The sequence below is a fragment of the Antedon bifida genome, chromosome 2 (genome assembly GCF_963402885.1).
Source record: "Antedon bifida chromosome 2, ecAntBifi1.1, whole genome shotgun sequence".
NCBI lineage: Eukaryota > Metazoa > Echinodermata > Crinoidea > Comatulida > Antedonidae > Antedon > Antedon bifida.
The window spans coordinates 6198783-6218974 of NC_136227.1; the positions used below are offsets into that span (position 1 = coordinate 6198783).

Consider the following 20192-nt stretch of genomic DNA (forward strand, 5'->3'; position numbering starts at 1 on the left):
TCATCAGTGTGGTCACCTCTGTGAAATCTCGGAAGATTTTCCACAAAATTGTATTCACACTATGCAAAAGTTGTTACAAGGGTATACACTATACTAAACAAGACCAGTAACTTTTTGATTTTGTAACGATATTACCTGGACCAGTATAAATGCAATATATCAGTCATATTATCATTAAATAAATACCTCATTGAGATTGCACTTGTACCCATATGCTAAAAAGATGTAGATATTTTCAATTTTATTAATTGTGTATAAAAATGGTCATTTTTTCTTAGCTTGTCCGCAAGGATTTTATGGCGATGGCTGTCAGAGTATCTGTATTTGTCAGAATGGTGGTAGCTGTAACTTTATAACAGGTGATTGTAAATGTCCGATTGGAGTTCATGGAAGATTCTGCGAAGACGGTAAGTGACCCTGAAATTTGGTCATATAAACTGCCAGTAGTAACAGCACTGCTGACTCTTAAGGCAGCCCCTGCATCTAGTATCTGCCTCAGACCTATTAGCTTATGCCTCTCCTCCGGGTAAGGTGGGCACTGGACGAGAGAAGCCCTAGTTCAATGTTGGGACCAGCCAAAGGTGCTTTAAACAGTCCTGGCTTAATCATCATTCAGATAAATGTAAGACTAATTGACATTGTCGTTTACGACAGAAGTCGGCCAGTAGTGACATTGTCTTCTTAGTTTTACAACTGGTATTTGTAAATTCTTACTAAGATACAAATGTAGTTTGCTAGAGAATTACAAGATGATGATAATGATTATAGTTTACAGTTTCAATTTATTTCCAAATTGCCTATATTTATTCGACCAATAAACATTAAAATAATACAGAACAGAAACAAAGCACAATGGTCAGTGGCAACTAAAGCAAAAAATTACTATAACTCAAAGAGTCAGTTGCTCCTAAGATAATATAAGATTATTTGATAAGATAAGTGGTTGAGAAAGCAAAAATGGACGGGAAAAACCAAAAGAGCAAAGCTCATTTTTATGGCTACCCTTTTACATATAAAACGAACAATGACAATAAAAACATGACAATGACAGGATAATACATGAACAAATAAGACAACTTTCTATAGTGACCATGCTAGGTGGATTCTGATGATGATAGAGTACCTCTTCAATTTTTCAAGTAGGATACAAGTAAGATTAATACTTTGATACTGAATTTGTTTTGGTTGCCATAGAAGAATTATAAAAAATTGGACCTTGGAGGTCAATTATTCTTCCACCTTTGGTTACCCCATTGATGGTAAAATGCACACAATAACAGACATTAAGTTAGACTCTACTATGTAGCTGTATCTCACAGAGACAATAGCCTAAGCAAACACATTATTTAACACTTCACCATGATGGTCACTTTAAAATGACCAATGGACATGATTGGTCATCCATCCATGCTACTTTTTCTCATCAAGTTTGACCCCAAGCTTTAAGCATCAACAGTTACGACGCTTATAATTTGAATCATCAAATAAAGAAATAATAATCAATATGTTTCTTACTGGTCCTATTGTACTTAAGATCTAATATTGATTACTTAGTGAAAACAATTAATTGCTGTACGCAGTGTTACAACCGTTTGAATAGAGCACTGACTGCCAGTTTATTATTGGTAAAATGGTCGTTAAATTAGTCTTGTTATAGTAAAACTTCTTTATTCTCCACTATTAGTAATATACAATAGTACAGGGAGAAAATGAAAAAAAAAAGATTTATACCAGGTTAATATTGATATAGATATTTTCTGATTTTGTATGTTTACCATCCTTTTTTATATTAGAAATTGTATTAAACATAAAAACATATTTTTGTAAATGTACTGAAATAGTACTAAATGAATGGTAATCACTTTAAACACTGTAATAATCTAGGTATTAAAGTTTCTCGTTGGAATAATCCCCTGGATGATGTAAGCAACGAATTTACTTCCTGATATAAACTTCCCCTGTCTAGAATAAGCCCCTAGATATACGGTAAGCCTCCCTGGATATAATAAGACCCCTGCGTGGAAGCATCCCCTGGTTGGAATAAGCCCCTAGATATACGGTAAGCCTCCTTTGATAAAATCAGACCCCTGAATGGAATAATCGCCCTGGATAAAAGTAATCGCCCTGGATAAAAGTAATCCCCCTGGCTGGAATAATCGCAATAGTTAGAAAATTATCCAGGATGAAATAAGCATATCATTTGATGTACGCCCACCTACACAATTAAGTGTAATTTTCATGCAAATTTATTCATAGGCCTATTGATTTAGGCCAATGCACTATTGTTTAATAATTATTATTATAAACCTATTTTGTGTTTAGTATGGCATAGGTTTTCATCGGTATAATTTTCAATGGACAAAAAATTCTTGACAAAGCCTAAAAATAAGATGCATAGTTGGTATTCACAAATATTAATGTCACACATTCTTTTATTAAGCTTTAAAACATATTATAAATATTGCTTACAAATCAACAACTTTAGATTTTTTGCATGCAAATTAGGTATTGCATGGACATGTGTATATTCTTTATAAAACTCACACCAACTTTATTAAAACTGAAATTCTAAATAACAATGTTAAAATTAATAATTTCTTTAAAATCTTATAAATTCAGAAATTTATTTTAGAATAAATAATTAGGTAGTTATATTTCCTATATGACAGTTGTGTAATCCCAAAAGAATTGGTGATGACGTGAATTCCACCCACAATGCATTGGCTTTTGGCATTTTTCATATAAGCTTCAATATGATCACTTTTTGTGTTAAACCCACAAATCTCAAATGATCAATCAATACACATTGTCATATTATTATATTACATCCAAAGTATTATATTACATTTCATAACTTTTTTTATAATATAATTCTGTTGATTACATTACATTTTTTAATGTTGAGTTTATAGTCATATTACAATGTTTGATTAAATAATAATTTATGTCATCTATATTAAAACAAATGTAAGTAATATATTTTAAAATAATAATACATAACTTTTTTATAATATAATTCTGTTGATTACATTACATTTTTTAATGTTGAAATTATAGTTATATTACAATGTTTAATTAAATAATAATTTATGTCATCTATATTAAAACAAATGTATGTAATATATTTTAAAATAATAATACAATTCTTAAATATTAGTCAATGCCAAACAAAAAAAAACCTAAATTTTTAAATCACATTATTAAGAAGTTATGTAAATCTTATTTCTTTATATTTACAAGTTTTAATAAAAATAATAACAATCAATCAATCAAAAACAAATGTAATAATGCCAATTTAAAATTACTAATGAAATGAATTAAGTATTATTCATTCATATTTACAAGTAAACAATATTTTTAATTAATCAATTAAATAATATTTATTCATTATGCAGAGTATAAGATAATGAATTAGGATTTTAAACAAATCCTAATTAATTTATATTTAAAAGAAAAAAAAAACCCAAATATATATAAAATACAAGTTTAAACAATATTTTTTTTTAAATTATCAATTCTTAAATAATAAATAAAAAAATTGTATCCTGTATAAAATCAATAATAAACTATTTCATATGCCAAGTAAAAAAAGAATAGAAAAGGAAATTATTTCTGTTTACAAATACAAGCAATATTTTTCAAAATTATAAATTCTTATATAATATTAATAATAATAATAATTATTCATTATGCCTAGGCAAAAAGAAAATGTAGTCATAATATATACATTAGTTTGACAGTAATGTAGTGATGTCAACCCCCAGATACGTCTCTCGTCGTTTTTCAAATCACTTATAAATAATTTTGCATGACATCGCTTCGATACAGACATTTCTGTACAATATCAAGAATTCAATTTCAATGCAACTGCATTTTTAATGATATATCTTGAAGCAATACAATTTCAATCATTAAGTTTACTAGTGTTTTTTTTTATTGATTGATTTTATTTTCTTGCTATTAATTATTTATTTTCTGATGATTGTGTTTTAAGAGGATGACCTTGCATGTAAAGGTCAAAGTGGACTGTGAATAAAACCGTATTAAGGGGTCACCAACCGGACCCAACAAAGTGTCCCATTAATTAAAGGTTATCCCTGAGCAATGGTTGCACATTAAAATATATTTCCCTTGATTCGTTACACATGTGTTTACTAAATAGGGGTGTCCCTTGAATAGGGATACCCCTTGAATATGGATGTCCAAAAGGAGGGGTTCACTAGTTTAAACTAGACATTTATGGAAACAACTATGTATATAATATATTAATACTATCAACTTTTATGCTTTTTCTCCAAAATGGTCTGGTTTTTTTATAATATATTTATTTAAACAAAAGCAGATTGGTAACACAAACATTGAAAAGGTTTAAAATTAAAAAAACTAAATATTTCATATTTGCTATTAATAAAAAAACAATTGTGATAAATAATATATTTCGCTTGTTAGTACTTGGCATGATTACATAAAATATAATATAATACACATCAAACATAATAAACGATTTAAAAATGTGTATAATGTATGACATAAATAATAAAATATTTCATAATTACTAAAACAATATAATAATTGTGTAAACAAATTGATATTTTTACCAGTATTTAAATAATTTATACACACTACAAATAAAATTTTAAATAATAATTAACCATTTTAACAATTCGATATTTCTATTCAAATCATATCACAATACATAAAAATATTATGTACATATTAAGTAGGTAAATAATACTTATAATTGCAAATAGTTTTGGCTCGGTACCAACCATCAAACATCTCAGAAGGTCATGTGACTTGAAAATAAACTATAATTATAACCAACCTTGAGTTGGTAATTTTTTTAATTACCTCATAAATTGTGAATTAAAAATGCTGTCAAAATCAAGTCAAATTTGGGTAATTTATCACACTTAAACTGGTGACAAATATCATTTGTAAATTATGACTCTAAATCTTCCCAAATTTATTACAGTAATATATTTATTTAATAATTCTACTGATTCATGGTGCTGTATAAGCAGATTTTACTGTATCATAGCCAAGTGCCATGATACAACATCACATGTGAATTTTGTATCATGGAATTGTTTTTAAGCCTGTGTAGATACAGCATCACATGACTTCTTGATACATGTTTATAGAAACATATTTTCAAGCAATATTTTTTTGTATATTTATAATTATTTAATTGATTTTCAGTCCTGTATCACAATGTTTTCCTGTATAACAGACAAACTTTGTGATAAGTAATTTACATTTAAAACTAAAATATATTTTTTAATAAATAAGAAAAAAAAATGCTGCAGATCAATATCAATATCTTCAGTTATAAATTATAATATGTGATTGATTATTTACAACAGATCAATAATAAAATACATTCAGGATAATAAAAAGAAATAATATACATTACATATTTACAGCATACAGTATCTTATTATTGTGTCATGTGACAACCTATATTTAATTGTCACAGATCTCCTTATATGGTATCAATATTTGTACTATTTATCTACAATTTATTCATTAATTTTTGATGATAAAATTGAAATGTAACACTAATCGTTGTACTTTAAAATTGTTACTTAATACCATGAGTGCCTTTGCCTATACATGGATGAAATATATATATTTCCTCCATGGCCTATATAACCGCATTCACCATTCACTCTTTCTTAAGCTACAATGGAAACATTTACCCTTAAAATATATTTGGCTCATTGTTCACACTTTCCCCAATATAAGTTTATATTTTCACATACTTTACTATCATTTTATATAATTTACAATTTTTTTAAAAAGCTAATATTAGCCGAGCTACATTAAACTATATCTATTTGCAGGTTGTCCTCCCGGTAGATGGGGCGACGAATGTCTACGTCACTGTGAGTGCTCAACAGGCCTGACTTGTCACCGAGACACCGGTATCTGTAACTGCCCTCCTGGATTTTTCGGGATGTCTTGTAATTTCGGTAAGTTGATGATATGACATATATTTACTTTTAATCTTTAGTTTTTCTTTAGTTCAATACATTTTTATGACTAACTTTTTGTTTATTAAGTTTATTGCGAAAAGAACAGTCTTCTTAAATCTAATTGGCCGTCTTTTGGGATTTCCTAATGAAACCAGTACGTAATATAATAAATAATTTAGAAAAATTAATATTTTATATTGTATAGACATGGAGGTTACTTGTACTAGCTAGTTATTGACTGATATTGACTGCATTCCTTCTGTAGTGTTAGGTTTACAGTCCTGAATTCAATAAAAAAAAAATGCTCTTTAATTTTAAATAAATATGTCATATGTATCCATTTTTGATAACTTCATTCAAGATAGAAGTTTTAAAAAAATGTAGTGAAGTGGTAACTAGGACTTCCTTATCATCCATTCCCAGAGTTCAAAGTTCAAACCGTAGCGCCAACGATAATTTCTACTTCACTCCCAAAGCCTCAAAAGAATTTGCAGTATAATAAGTATAATGTAGTTTATCCATCCTGGATATATTATAAGAATTAGTAAGTGTTTTTCAAAAACTTTACCTTCATCCCATGTGTGATTTGTTATATACAGTATATATATATTTATTTTTTTATCAATCAAAAAACATTTTCTTTCAATGGTAAAAAAAAAACAACCAAAAAAAAAATTATTGGATAAAACAATTAAATATTTAAACATGTGATTATGATTAATATGAAAATTTATATACCATTCATTTCTTAAGGAATATTTAATGTTCCGCTATTACAAAAATTGCTGTTAAATTTTAAATGATTTTAGTATCGTCGCCGATCCTTAACACCTTAGTCGTTGAAATTTACTTTTAATTACAATTCATAATTCCTTGCAGAGAGTATTATAATGAATAATAGCGGTATTAAAACTTAATGAGAATTTCAAATTCACAATGAATAAATTTAGGAATATATGCTGTTGTATAATAACGTAATGGTATAAGCCAATATGGAATTTAACAGTAATAATTTAGGTATGTAGACTGCTATATAATAATGTAATGATATATTTTTTGTATACTGTATAATTCATTAGAATACCTTATTTGAGATATTCCTATTATGGAGACACTTTATGTGATGCTAAAGGTGTCCCTTAAATAGAGGTTTTTACTACAGATGTATAATATAGAAAAATCTCTCCTTTCAATCAATCAATCGTCAATCAAAGAAAATGTGAGTTTTGAGTAGTGACTTAAAGGTGCTCAATAATGATGTTAGTCTAAGGCCCATTTACACTAGGGCGATAACGATCGACGATAAATAGATAAACATACATTTTTCTTGCATAAAACAAAAGAAATTAGAAAAGTTTTTGTTCTAGAACTATAGGATAATTATTTATGCTGTCTTTGATAAAAATAACATTGTTGTATTTGTCATGATGTTATTGCTCTTATCAATCATGACGTCATTTGATTGGACATGTGAAACTATCATTTTCATCAAAGGCAGCATAGATATTTATCCTATAGTTCTAGGATGAAAACTTTTAAAATTTTCTTTGTTTATGAAAAATGCATATTTATCTATTTATCATCGATCGTGAATGCCCTATAGTGTAAATGGGCCTTAAAAAGATATACCTATTCAGGAGACACTTCTATTAAAGAGACACAAGGTGTCCCCTAAATAGGGGTTCTACTGTGTATGCAATAATAGTTGATCATAATTTGTTTAGCATCAGTGTAAACAAAGTGCGAAGAATTTTGTAAAACATTCTGTTTGTGTCACAGGCAAATCAATTACTTGATTGCATTTATAGAAAACGTCTAACTTAATATTCATCTTCTGTTGCTCCAATGATCAATTATTGAGAATGTTTCTAGTAGACCGAAAAACTAACAAGCAAGAGAACACAAACCACGCTAACTATTGGTCAATACTATCCAGCGAAGAACATTTTGCCGTCAACTCTCTCAAGAGACGGGGACATTTGAAATTATTAATACTGTTTGCGGACAGTAGACTCTTAATTAAGGTCTTGCAATTTGGAGATTAGTAACTATCAGTTAATTAAGTGCAATGGTAATATAAATCCTGATATTACAGTATAATGTTGATATTGATTTTCATTTTATAATGAAGATTTGCTTTATTATAAATTTGATGAGAATAAATTAGTATTTAACAAATTATAATTTAAGCGCTATTTCAAATTAAGCAGCAATACATTTTTTTAATTAAGTACAAGGAATTCTTACATTATGCATATTTAAACATTCTATGATCAAATCCAAACTCTCTCAAAATTAGACAACCTGAAAAGAACCCTAAAATGTAAAATTTCCAATTCTTCAAAATGGAATTTTAGAAACCTTGGCCAGCCCTGGATTGTTTTGGGAAAGTTTATATCATAATAGAAACATGACTATACAACATATCGTGGAACAGCCTTGGACTGTTCAGTTTTGGAAAAGTTTATGTCTTAAAATTAGCCACATACAACATTTCAATTTACTATTCATCAATGCCATTTATGGTGTTGTCAATGACGTGGATCACCGTACCTGGAATTACTTGATTTATCATGTCTGTACGAGTAATGGGATGATGCCAACGGCCCGTTCATCGCCCTCTCGTTGGTTGGTTGCGAGTAATGAGAAGTATGGTTCCTGTGCTGTTCCTCCAGACTTCCATTGTATGTGCCATACTGACTGGTTGGATATCCGTTCTGCATACTGTAAGGAGTTCCAGCACGCAGATGACCGACTGTCTCATCTTCAGACTGCCAACCCATGTCCTCCACATACTTAAACTTCTGCAAACAGTGATTAGTGTTGTCTGTTTTTAGAAAGTAACCATCATGCAGCGCAAGGAGTCTGTCCGCAGATGCAACACTGTTGGTGTCGATCCTGTTGACAACACCTCCAGAGTGCAGAAAGAAGACAACTACGCTAAGATCCGATCGATCTAAGACCAGGAGGTATCCTTCAGTTGACAATGCAATTGCTGTCGGTTGTTTGAGATTTGTCTCAGATCCAAATATTGCCATACTTCTTCCTTGGCTGTCCAGATGTTGCACTCGACGGTTGTCCATATCACAGACAAAAACTTGATCTTGGAGGTTAAGGCAGATATCCGTTGGGAACTTAAATTCACCACGGTTCTTTCCCTCTTTCCCAATTTGCTTCACCATGGAACCAGTTTGAAGAAAGACAAATATACAGTGGGCACCGATGTCACTAATCAGTACCTGTCCAAGAGAGTTTACAGCCATGCCATGCGGGAACTGAAGCTGTGGCAGAGAGGAATGGTATCGAAGTTGTAAAGTGCTCTCAGATCCAAGACCGTATGTAAAAAGTCTCTTCTGATTCAAAAACAATATGTAAAGATTTCCAGTATCATCAAAATTGATCAAAGAGAAGTCTTTATAAGGAACCATATAAGATTCTTTGTACACTCCTTTTGTTGTAATACGTTGTATACGCTGGTTCCACATTGTGTCGGCAACAAAAACATCTCGGTGGTGTTTTGGACTCAACGCAAGTGATGTTAAGCAGTTGAACTGCCCAGGGCGCGCTCCTTGCGTGCCCATTTTCTGATGAACTGCTATTATTAAAGGGTTGTTCCTGATAGGATTTCCAATTATCAGAAGCGTTAGATGATGATCCCCAATAACCAATGGCGTGAACATTATTTCAAATTTTCCGTTATCATCGTAATGCATGTTGATTGGAACAAGATTGCCACGCGGGTCGTGAAGTTCGGTCGTAACTTGCGCTTTACTAATAATATGCTGAAGACTATCTTTACTATTAAAAGTTTCAAACAGCACTTTGCTCGGTTCCCCAACTAGAGCAGGGAACTTTGTGTGTCGTAAGGCGCCAACATGAATGGTCAAAGGCACATCTTTCCTCGCAACAGTTTGATCGAGAACATTCACCATCAGCTCGTAATTTCCAGGGGCAGGAGGTACGTATAAAACTTCATAGAGGCCGTTTTTCTTATCCATAATTGTCGTAACAAGTGATTTTCCCTCTGATGATAGGATAGTGACGCTTATTTTGTCGCCACCGGCTAGTTTTGGCCGAATATTGTAATCAACAGTTTGAACGAGAAGATGACACTCTTGACCAGCAAATGCGGGGTTCAGTGTGACCTTTGTGAGACATGGAGCCGTGTTACTAGCATCCAGTTCACCAAGCTTACGAACTATTTCTTTATAACTTTCCCAAGATGTGTTATGATCCCATTTAAACTTTACGTAACTATTTGCTAGCGGTTGAATGTTGACATTCATTGACGACAGCTCATCTAATGTTGTACGCATGTTGCGTAGTGTTATCTTCATTTGGTTACGTACTTGTGCAACCTCAACATCATCTGTTCCTTGTAGGGCGTGCTGCGTTATCTGATAAGTAGAATCAATTCTATTGACGATTTTTTCAACGTTTTCTTTCTGTGTTCGGATCTGTAATGTCATGTCGTGGGTCGTAGTTGACATTTGTTCACTTAAATGCTTTTCCCGTTCATACAACACTCGGTGACAGTTATCAAAAAACTCTTTCATATCGCGTTCAACACGCATTGTATTCGTATTAAACTCGTGGAGCATTTTCTGGGCGTTCTGCACAAATTTCAATAAACTTTCCTCTTTGCCAACCATTGTATCTACTAGTTTCTCTAATTCCTTTCGGTGTTCTTTTGCTACTTGACTCAATTCTACAATATCGTGATTTGAAGTAGAATGCGATTCAGTCACGCATACGTTACATAATGGTATTTGACAGTCAACCGCTTTGCAAAATAAAGTCATGCTTTGCGTATTATGTTTCTCGCAGTAAACAGACCTCCCATGATTACTAGCGTTGCCGCTGTCCCGTAGTGCGTATAATTTATGTCCAGATAACGATTTTAAATGTTTGTGAGCATATATACAATAACGACAGAGAAATATAGCGCAGCTGGAACACCAAGCCGTAGAGTGCGCTCTTCTATCGCAACTTTCGCATGTTGGTGCTTCACCAAGAATATCTTTACGCTCACCTTCATAACGATCTATCATATGATTCACATCAACATTATGTGGGACACTATCTAACCGGGAAATTGAGGATTGAGATAATTGTCTTTGTAAAGACCTGCTACTTAACGATTTTTCCCGTGCTAGTGACGCTTGGTGTAATAATTCTTGCGAGTTCGGCCGTCGTAAATGGCTTTCGCTCGTATGCCGACATCGCGGACAAACAAATGGTCGTTTACCATCGTTTGTCACTGCAGCTACACAATGACGACATACTGTGTGTCGACACGGTAACGTCTTAATCATCTTCTTACCTATTTCGTACTGCGTATTACACGAGTCGCATTCTAGATACGGGTTGATTCCCTTACGCTCAGGAACCGGCTTCAAAATTCTAGACATTTTGATTAAGCTATTTCAAAATTGCTAAATATATAATGTTTTAGTTTCTTACCAATTTTGAAGTCAAATATGTTGTCAAGATACACTTTCGAAGTTCGTGGAAACAGATTCTTATTGATGTCAATACTAATGTCGTAGATAGAAGTTCATTGAAAAGTTAATATCCTCATCGGTTACAAGTATCCGCAGATAGAAACATGTGATGTCAAAAATTAATTAAATCCGGTTCAATAGTTCATGATAGGTGGCATACAGTAGTAATGTTAGATAAAACATCCACAATAGAAATAGATATACCTGTAATGAAAGCTGTCTCGGAGAACAGTAGCGAGAATCACCCAGTGAACGACAATGACGAATGGTCAAATGAACCGTCAGGGAGCTTTATTAAACCCCAAGGTAAACATCAATCAATAACTATGCTATATAGGCAGTGTTGTATCATCGCCTGTAGTCTACAGACAAAAGCTATACTTTATGCTAGTAAACCATACCGAGTCATTCATAAAACCAATCAATATTTGGATTAACTCGATGCCTAGGTAGTATTGCGGCTGCTTCCATCACAAACCCACTTGTTCTTCTGCGTTGGAATGCGTGGATGGCCGCCCCACGTTCTCTCATCCGTGACCGTCACTAGTCACTGCTGCTATAGCAGTCTCCTCACTTTGTTATGAAAATCAATTTTAAATTTCACAGTACAGTAAATTTCCTTCCAGTAATTATCACCTTCGTGCTATTGGTATGAGCAGGCAACCGGAATAAAGACCATTACGATATGTTGTTACTACTATATTCAATAGACGGAGAATTGACTAAAGTAACAATATTGAATTTAAATAGTTAGTGACAGAGAGACGCTTGATACAATCAGCAAAGCAAGATTTTAAATAACATGAATGATCTTGTCATGTTCCGTCAACTAATTAAATGAGAGCAAATGGAAATAAATACATTAACTATTGATATTGCCGTATTTTAAGTAACGCGATATTTACATATTCTGGTTACTGTATTACAAATTATAAATTGGCAAATATACACATTATTAATGTAATAAATTTAAATAATTTAGGTTTTTTTTTCATATTTTCATGAATTTTAATTAAACAATGCATGTAAACATTTAAGAAAATAAAGTAATAATTTTAGTTATTTTATTCCAAAAGTTAGTTAAAAATACAATATTCCTTGTCAATGTGTAAAATTTATTTGAAATTTAATTTTAAGATTAATAATTTTGTTTTTCCTATGTGGGTTCATCCCACTTTTATTTCATCGTCTTTTAAAATATTAAAATACATTAACGATCTTGGGTTCAATCCCGATTTCAGGATTTTTTTCTAATGAAAAAAAAAACACAGCTCCACTCTCAGAGACTAAATTGTTTTATGTAGAAAATGCTGTATGTTTATTTTTGTGAAGAAACGATTGTTTTCTGTATATATTTGGAAAAAACATTTAAAACATTTGTCATCAGCTCAGACTTTTTTACTACACAATTTTATCCATTGCACTGTCAATGCGCCATGATCATCTCATTTTTTATGGAAACCTACGCAATATAAGATTTCCTTATTATAAAGTACAAAAAATGATAGTCCTTGGCAATAAAATACTTAAATAGAATAATAATAATATTAATACCGTATTATATTATGGAAAAAATTAGGAAAAAAAAAGGACTTTATCACACCGACTCTTTACTCTGGTGGAACGTAAGCAAAATAGCAAATTTTAATTATAAATACCCGAGTCATAGAAATATTTAATGATTAATGAACTGAGCCCTTCGTGATGCTGTGATAAAATCAATGGTGAACTCACAAATTATTGTTCGACTAGGATTAGCTATATGCTTTATCAAACAGTGCATTGTTTGCCAAAATTTTAAGCTAATTAATTATTGTTTGTCTGTCACTTCTGGGTTTTGTTAAAAATTGTTTTCGGAATTATTAACAATTAATCATTTTCCTCTTAATTATTTCAAATTATTTTTTGGGGTGTTTTTTTTAACTTAACTTTTTTTAAATGTTTATGTTTAATAAATTCATCTGGTTCTGAATAATAAATGACACCAAATTTATGGTATATTGTCTAAAATATAAAAATAGAATTTTGACAATTTAGTCAAGACTGTCTATACCAAAGATATAGTAGTCTATTAGATTACTACAATTTTAAAGTATGTTTACGCCCCATGATAAAAGCTAACAAAAAAAGGGAATCAAATTGTAGTTCATCGGTAAAGTTGAGAATGTCTCAATGTTTTGATTGTTATGTTATCACTATCTTGGAAATACATGGTGGACTGCAAGTCTGACTTTACACAGATTATTTCCAAAATAGGTTACATCTCATAATAATTAAAAATATAATATGAATACAACACTGAAATCTCAATAGTTTGATATCAAGAAGTTGAATTATTTGACATTTCACTGCTTATTGGGCCATATTCAGCCTCAAGTAGGACATTAATAAAACACAACCAGACAAATAGTATCATAAAACACTAAATTATGCAAATCAGTAACAAGAAATGATGTCTATGAATAAATAAACTGTGATTCTTATAGCACCGCACCATACTTGAAAATACTTAATAACAACTTCCACTTAACAAAAAAATAAATGATTATGTCTTTTTTTTCTAAACAGAATTTATGATATGTTGCATGATTTTTGGTTTATTTATTTTTTTATATGTGCCGTTCTTGCTTGCTTATAACCATTGTTATTATTTAAGTGTTTTGTGATGCTGTTTTGTTTGTCTTTGAAAATTAAAAAAATAAATAAACATGACATTTTTTTGCTTAAAAAGATGTTTTTTTTTCATGTTACTACACTTCATTTATGATGGAAGTTAATTTCATATTCTTATACAATTCTATTTTGGTATTCTTTCAACCATATAGATGGATATAATTAGTATTATCTGTAGACTTTCAGCATGCGTATGTCGACGCCATGCAACTGAAGTTACCAGCAGCCTGTCCCAAGATGCACCCGTGCGTAATGCAGTTTAATATTCATTGTTGAAAGCAATTTGTAACATTTTGTTTGTATTCATTACAGAATGTCCGAAGTTCATGTACGGGCTTGGTTGTAGTAGAAAGTGTGACTGTCATCCAATCAACTCAAAGAGCTGCGATCATGAGACCGGTTTATGCAAATGTAAAGTGGGTTTTGTGGGAGAAAGGTGCCAGCGAGGTAAAACAGTTGTTTTATAATTAAATATGTCAAGTGATTCAATAAAATTTATTAAGCTCTGTCTACACTACCAATCTAGTTTGACAAAAAAAAGTGTGATGTCCAAATAAAAAAAAAAATACAGAATAAAAAAAAAATACTACTTTCAAAATAATTATGAATTATATGTTTTTATTTCAGAATGTGAAGATGGTTGGTGGGGTGTTGAATGTCGAAGTCGGTGCCGATGCAGTGACCCAACACTCTGCAACAAGAAGACCGGTGAATGTCGTCGACAATGCCCACCAGGCTACATGGGAGAAAACTGTGAAACATGTAAGAAATCAAATCAATTGAATTTCTCTAGGCAATTGTGGTACAACACGCCATGGGATTTCTAGGCTGTCCCAGTTGGATGTGACACAAGGATGTAAGCCCACGACAAGTAATTTGACAAACAATGACTTGTGATAGGTCAACTCACTTTGTGATAGGTCAACTCACTTTGTGATAGGTCAACTCACTTTGTGATAGGTCAACTCACTTTGTGGTTAAGGATGTATTGTCCCCAAAAAACATAAAAAATGAATAATTTTAAAAAAGACTTCAAATAGGCCATTTCGCAGTTTTAATAAAGTTGATCACTTCTGTAGAAAAAAAAGTTTAAAAAAATATATTTTCACTTGTAAAAAGACAAAATAAAAGGTTAAATTCCACCTTAAACCCATTGACTTCCAATCAATTTGATTATTTTTTCCTTTAAATTACAGTTTTTCAGGTTTAAATTTATTTTTTTTTTTTTTGGATCCAATTTTTGGTCAAAAATGAAAAACAATTATTTTTTTCAGGGGGACAATATATTATTAAAGCTTGGTTCTCATTAGCGACTTTTTGAATAATCCATTGATTGTGATAGGTCAAATCACTTGCGTTGCATTACATCCTTGTGTTGCATCTCTAGTGTTGGAATCAGCATATACAAACTTTAAGATGGGTAGGAGACCCTATCCAGCACATTTACATCCATGATATTTACTGTATACAGATAATACAATTTTCTCATTAACAAGTATGTGTGATAAATAAGGTGAAAAAAATGTGCGTGAGGGGTTAATGCATCATAAATTTCTGTGATACATCACAATGCGTCTCATTTAGTAAGTGTTGATTTGAACTTTATCTGGGTCAACATATGTCAGTCGCTCAAAGTATTGCGCATTATGTGACGAAGGAATTAACATTCAACCGTGAAACATACATCCATGGTTGATACTTTTTTTTAGATTATTACTTTTGAATTTTTGAACTTTTTAAATTAAAACGGTATGCATGCTCCATCTATTTTTTAAATTAATATTTGTGCCCACCATGGTAATTTTTTAGCAAGACTACATTATTATTACTAAATTATTTTATAACACAAAATCAGTATTTAAAAATAATAAAATCTGAACGATCAATTTTAGCCCTTATAATGACAATTTTTATCCAATAAGAGACCTTTCAAATTAGACTCTCCTCTGATATGAGACCACTTTCTATAACCTTAGGTGCATACATGTTAAGGTCAAATTCACTGTGTGAATACATGTTAAGTACAAAATTCACTGTACGAATACATGTTAAGGCCAAATTCACTGTGTGAATACATGTTAAGTACAAAATTCACTGTACGAATACATATTAAGGCCAAAGTCACTGTGTGAATACATGTTAAGGTCAAATTCACTGTGAATATATGTTCATGTCAAAGTCACTGTGTAAATACATTGGTCAAATTCACTGTGTGAATACATGTTAAGGCCAAAGTCACTGTGAATACATGTTTTATTCATATATCTAAAAATCAATTTTATTTTGGATTTGAATTATGGATTTGCCTATTAATATCAAAGAATTTTAATAATTGGATGATATATTGTTTACCATTACTGACATAACAAAGAATTTGTTGTATTATGAAATAATAATGATAAAATAATGTTTGAAAGTCAAGCAGTGTCAAACTAATAACATTTTGCATACAAATTGTATTAAGCCTTTAAAGGGATATAAGCTCCGGGTTTAAAATTTCTATTGTTATATATATATAATATACATTTTTGTAATAACATTAAAAATGACCCCACTCATTTTTTTTTGTTAAATTGAACGAGCATCGTAAAGTACCCCCCCCCCCCCTTTTTTTTTCTTTCCCTTTTTTTTGTTGCTACATTCACTCAAAGAAAAAGTTTATAAATATTGAAAGAACAATCAATCATTTACATAGAAAAATACTATTTTTACAAATAGTTACCAGTTAATAATATAAAGTTATTGAAAATCAGTAATATTTCTATTTCATGAAAATTATTGGTTTTTTTCTAGATTAATATGATTATTGGTTGAAATTATAATGAAAGTGAAAATATGGCAAATATTCAATTGATTAAAAAGTATTGCATCGAAATGCATGACCGATTTAGACATCAGCTTCTTCCATTTTGCCTGAGAAGGCCGGAAATTTTCTGTTTAATATTTTATTTCATAAATATTTATGAGTTTTAGTTGCAATTTAACCTTGATATTATAATACATCCTGATTAGGTTCCTCCTAATGAAAACAAATTTCTATGCAATGTTTTTTTATTAGGAATTTAAAGATGATTCCTTATTTGAATTAATTTGTTTCGCTAATTAGAATGGTCTTTTTGGAATTGTTCTGCCATCATAATAAACTCTCTCATTATAAATATAATTATCCTCATCAATTATGACCATCATCATAGTAAGTGACCATCAGCTGTAGGCACTATGGTCATTTAGATAAAACACATTAACCAATGGAACACTTTCACACATCAGAGTGGCCTATCTGGACTTTGTATATTATGTAACACCTGAAAATATAAGTTCATCTTTCACCTCATGAAATTATTTGTATCATTGCACTCATAAACATTCAATATTTGTTTTATTATGGTAATTTAGAAACACATTAAACCAATGGCATACTATCACACGGGGTCGGCTTATGGACTGAAGTATATTATATAATACCTAAATAGATTCCTGTCATGTGAAAATAACCTAATAAAAATATTTGTACCATTGCACTCACATTCATTATTTATATACTATTCAACTAAATCTTCAAACTGACTCCATGCTTGTTTTGCCTTTCTTCCAGTGTGTCCCGCAGGACGGTATGGCGAGAACTGCGAAGATGTCTGTCATTGTGGAGAAAGAGAGTGCAACTCAATCAATGGAGAGTGTTCATGCGAAGCTGGCAAGACTGGACCTGACTGTATGGAAGGTACCATATTACTAATACTGTATTATTATTAAGGACTTAGGGACACCACTTTTCAGGGTAAACCTCTATTAAGGGGACACCTCTATTAAGGGGACACTTTCCTGAGATACAAACTAAAGGGAAATATTAGTTTTAACAGTGGCCTAACTCTATTTAGTGGACATTTTGTTAACAGAATTAATCTGAAAAACCACACCACTATTCAAGGTAAACCTCTATTAAGGGGACATCTCTATTAAGGGGGCACTTTGCTGTGTTCTACTGTACCAGTAAAATTGATCTGCAATGTATTATTTTACTAGCCATGAAATCCAATACAACCCTCTATTTAAGGGACATGTCCCTATTAAGGGGACACTTTCCTGAGATACAAACTAAAGGGAAATATTAGTTTTAACAGTGGCCTACCCCTATTTAGTGGACATTTGAACAGAATTAATCTGGAAAAATTGATCTGTATGGAACTATTATTTTGCTACCAAGAAAATACTTATTACTTATTTGAAGGGCATGCTCACTATGTGAAAAAAAAATATATTTCATTTAATTTGATGTTTTATCGTAGTCTTTTTGTCGAATTATTATGTAATAAATGTTGTTTATTTTGTAACAGAATGCCCAGATGGTCTGTGGGGAGTCGGTTGCCGCAGCGACTGCTCATGCTCTGACGATCGTAAGTGTGACAAGGCAACGGGCGAGTGCCAGTGTAGACTTGGATTCCAGGGGGAGACATGTCTTGAAGGTAAAGTAGATGAAAGGAAAAGATAATTAAGATGATGAATTTTTTAATATTATTTTTAATACACTGTATTTTTTTTTATTCATTTTCAAAGGCCTTCATACTCCTCATAATTATTTTTATCTTCATAATCAACCTCATTTTTGCATCATCATCAAAATATTCATCATCACTGTCATTGATGTCCTCATTCACCTGTGGTAACTTTATAATCAACATCATCATCATCATCATTATCAGTACAATCATTGTCATTCATATCCTCTTCACCTTACAATCATTATGCTCTGTCTACACTATCAAACTAGTTTGACAAAAAAGTGTAGTGTGCCTAAATATGGTAGTGATATGACATCATCGTGTCCAATCACATGTTTTTTTCGCATACATTTTGATAGTGTAGACAGAGCTTTAGTATCATAAAAAAAATATTGTAATTAATATCAACAATATAATTTTCACTAGTTTAGTTTAATTAGAGTTCTGATAAAATTCCATTTCAGAGTGTATGCAAGGCTGGTACGGATCAATGTGTCGACACCGTTGCCGATGTAAGAATGACGCGGATTGCGATAAGGAAACGGGAAAATGCCGTTGCCAACCAGGATGGCAGGGACCAACATGTGGCGAATGTAAGTGTTGACAGAGAGACTATAATGATGTGTAAACGTTTTAAAATCTAGTTTAATGTGTACCATTATATTGCCAATTTATTGTAGGCCTGCAAGTCTCAAAACACTTTCCCAAAAAATTTTCCCCCAACATTTTCCCCAATTCAACACTACTGGTTATAAGACCCTGTGATAATCTTTAGCAAGTTCTTTAAACGGGTCTCCATAGATAGACTAGATTTTCTCCCTCTGATGGTACACAATGTTCATCTGCCAATTCCGAAAATAACTTAATCATATTATTTCATTTTTTTGTAGCATGTCCCGGCGGGTACTATGGTTTTAGTTGCGAGGCGAAGTGTGCATGTCACAACAGCGCTGAGTGTGACCCTGTTACCGGGGAATGTATCTGCGAACCTGGATGGCAAGGAGCTCAGTGTCAACAAGGTGAGAGCACCCTATCTAACGTTAGACAATCATTTTATTATCATTGTAAATAAATTTATCATCATACACAGTTCTAGTAAGTTATTTTATGAATGTCTTTTTTTCTCAGTTTGCGACAATGGATTTTATGGTCGTTTCTGCGAGAACAAATGCTCGTGCTTAAATAACGCCATGTGTGATCACGTAGGAGGAGGATGTACATGCTCGTCTGGATGGAGAGGAGAAATCTGTGACAAACGTACGTGTTCAAACAATAATGATAATAACTATTAATCATTTTGCTCTGTCTACACTATCAAACTACTTTGACAAAAAAAGTGTCATGTGCCCAAATATGGTAGTGATATGATGTCATTGTGTCTATATATGGGCATATCAAATTTTGTTGTCACATATTTATTTATTTATTTATTTTTATTTATTTATTTGGTATAACACTCAAAATGCAACAAAAGTTGAAAATCTTATGAGTTTACAAAAGGTACAACAAAGAAAAAGATATAAAACTAATAGGCCTAT

At 31.5% G+C, this 20192-nt stretch overlaps 2 protein-coding genes across 5 annotated transcripts in view; one reads left to right on the forward strand and one right to left on the reverse strand.

Moving 5' to 3' along the window:
• LOC144835962 (uncharacterized) overlaps positions 1-20192 on the forward strand; it is a 112018-nt gene that overhangs the window by 81508 nt on the left and 10318 nt on the right. For all 4 annotated transcript variants that reach the window (XM_078691102.1, XM_078691101.1, XM_078691103.1 and 1 more), the window contains 9 exons: positions 279-407; positions 5847-5975; positions 14468-14602; positions 14783-14917; positions 17751-17876; positions 18490-18618; positions 19119-19247; positions 19545-19673; positions 19783-19911. In XM_078691102.1, the coding sequence (XP_078547228.1) occupies positions 279-407; positions 5847-5975; positions 14468-14602; positions 14783-14917; positions 17751-17876; positions 18490-18618; positions 19119-19247; positions 19545-19673; positions 19783-19911 (1170 nt within the window). The remainder of the gene's footprint in view (positions 1-278; positions 408-5846; positions 5976-14467; positions 14603-14782; positions 14918-17750; positions 17877-18489; positions 18619-19118; positions 19248-19544; positions 19674-19782; positions 19912-20192) is intronic.
• On the reverse strand, positions 8510-11945 carry LOC144858699 (uncharacterized). The gene has a single exon (XM_078714797.1). The coding sequence runs from the start codon at positions 11387-11389 to the stop codon at positions 8510-8512; it is 2880 nt and encodes a 959-aa protein (XP_078570923.1). The 5' UTR covers positions 11390-11945.

Excerpts from the sequence above, each read along its gene's own strand:
- LOC144858699 (XM_078714797.1), bottom strand. The coding sequence starts at position 11,389 with ATGTCTAGAATTTTGAAGCCGGTTCCTGAGCGTAAGGGAATCAACCCG.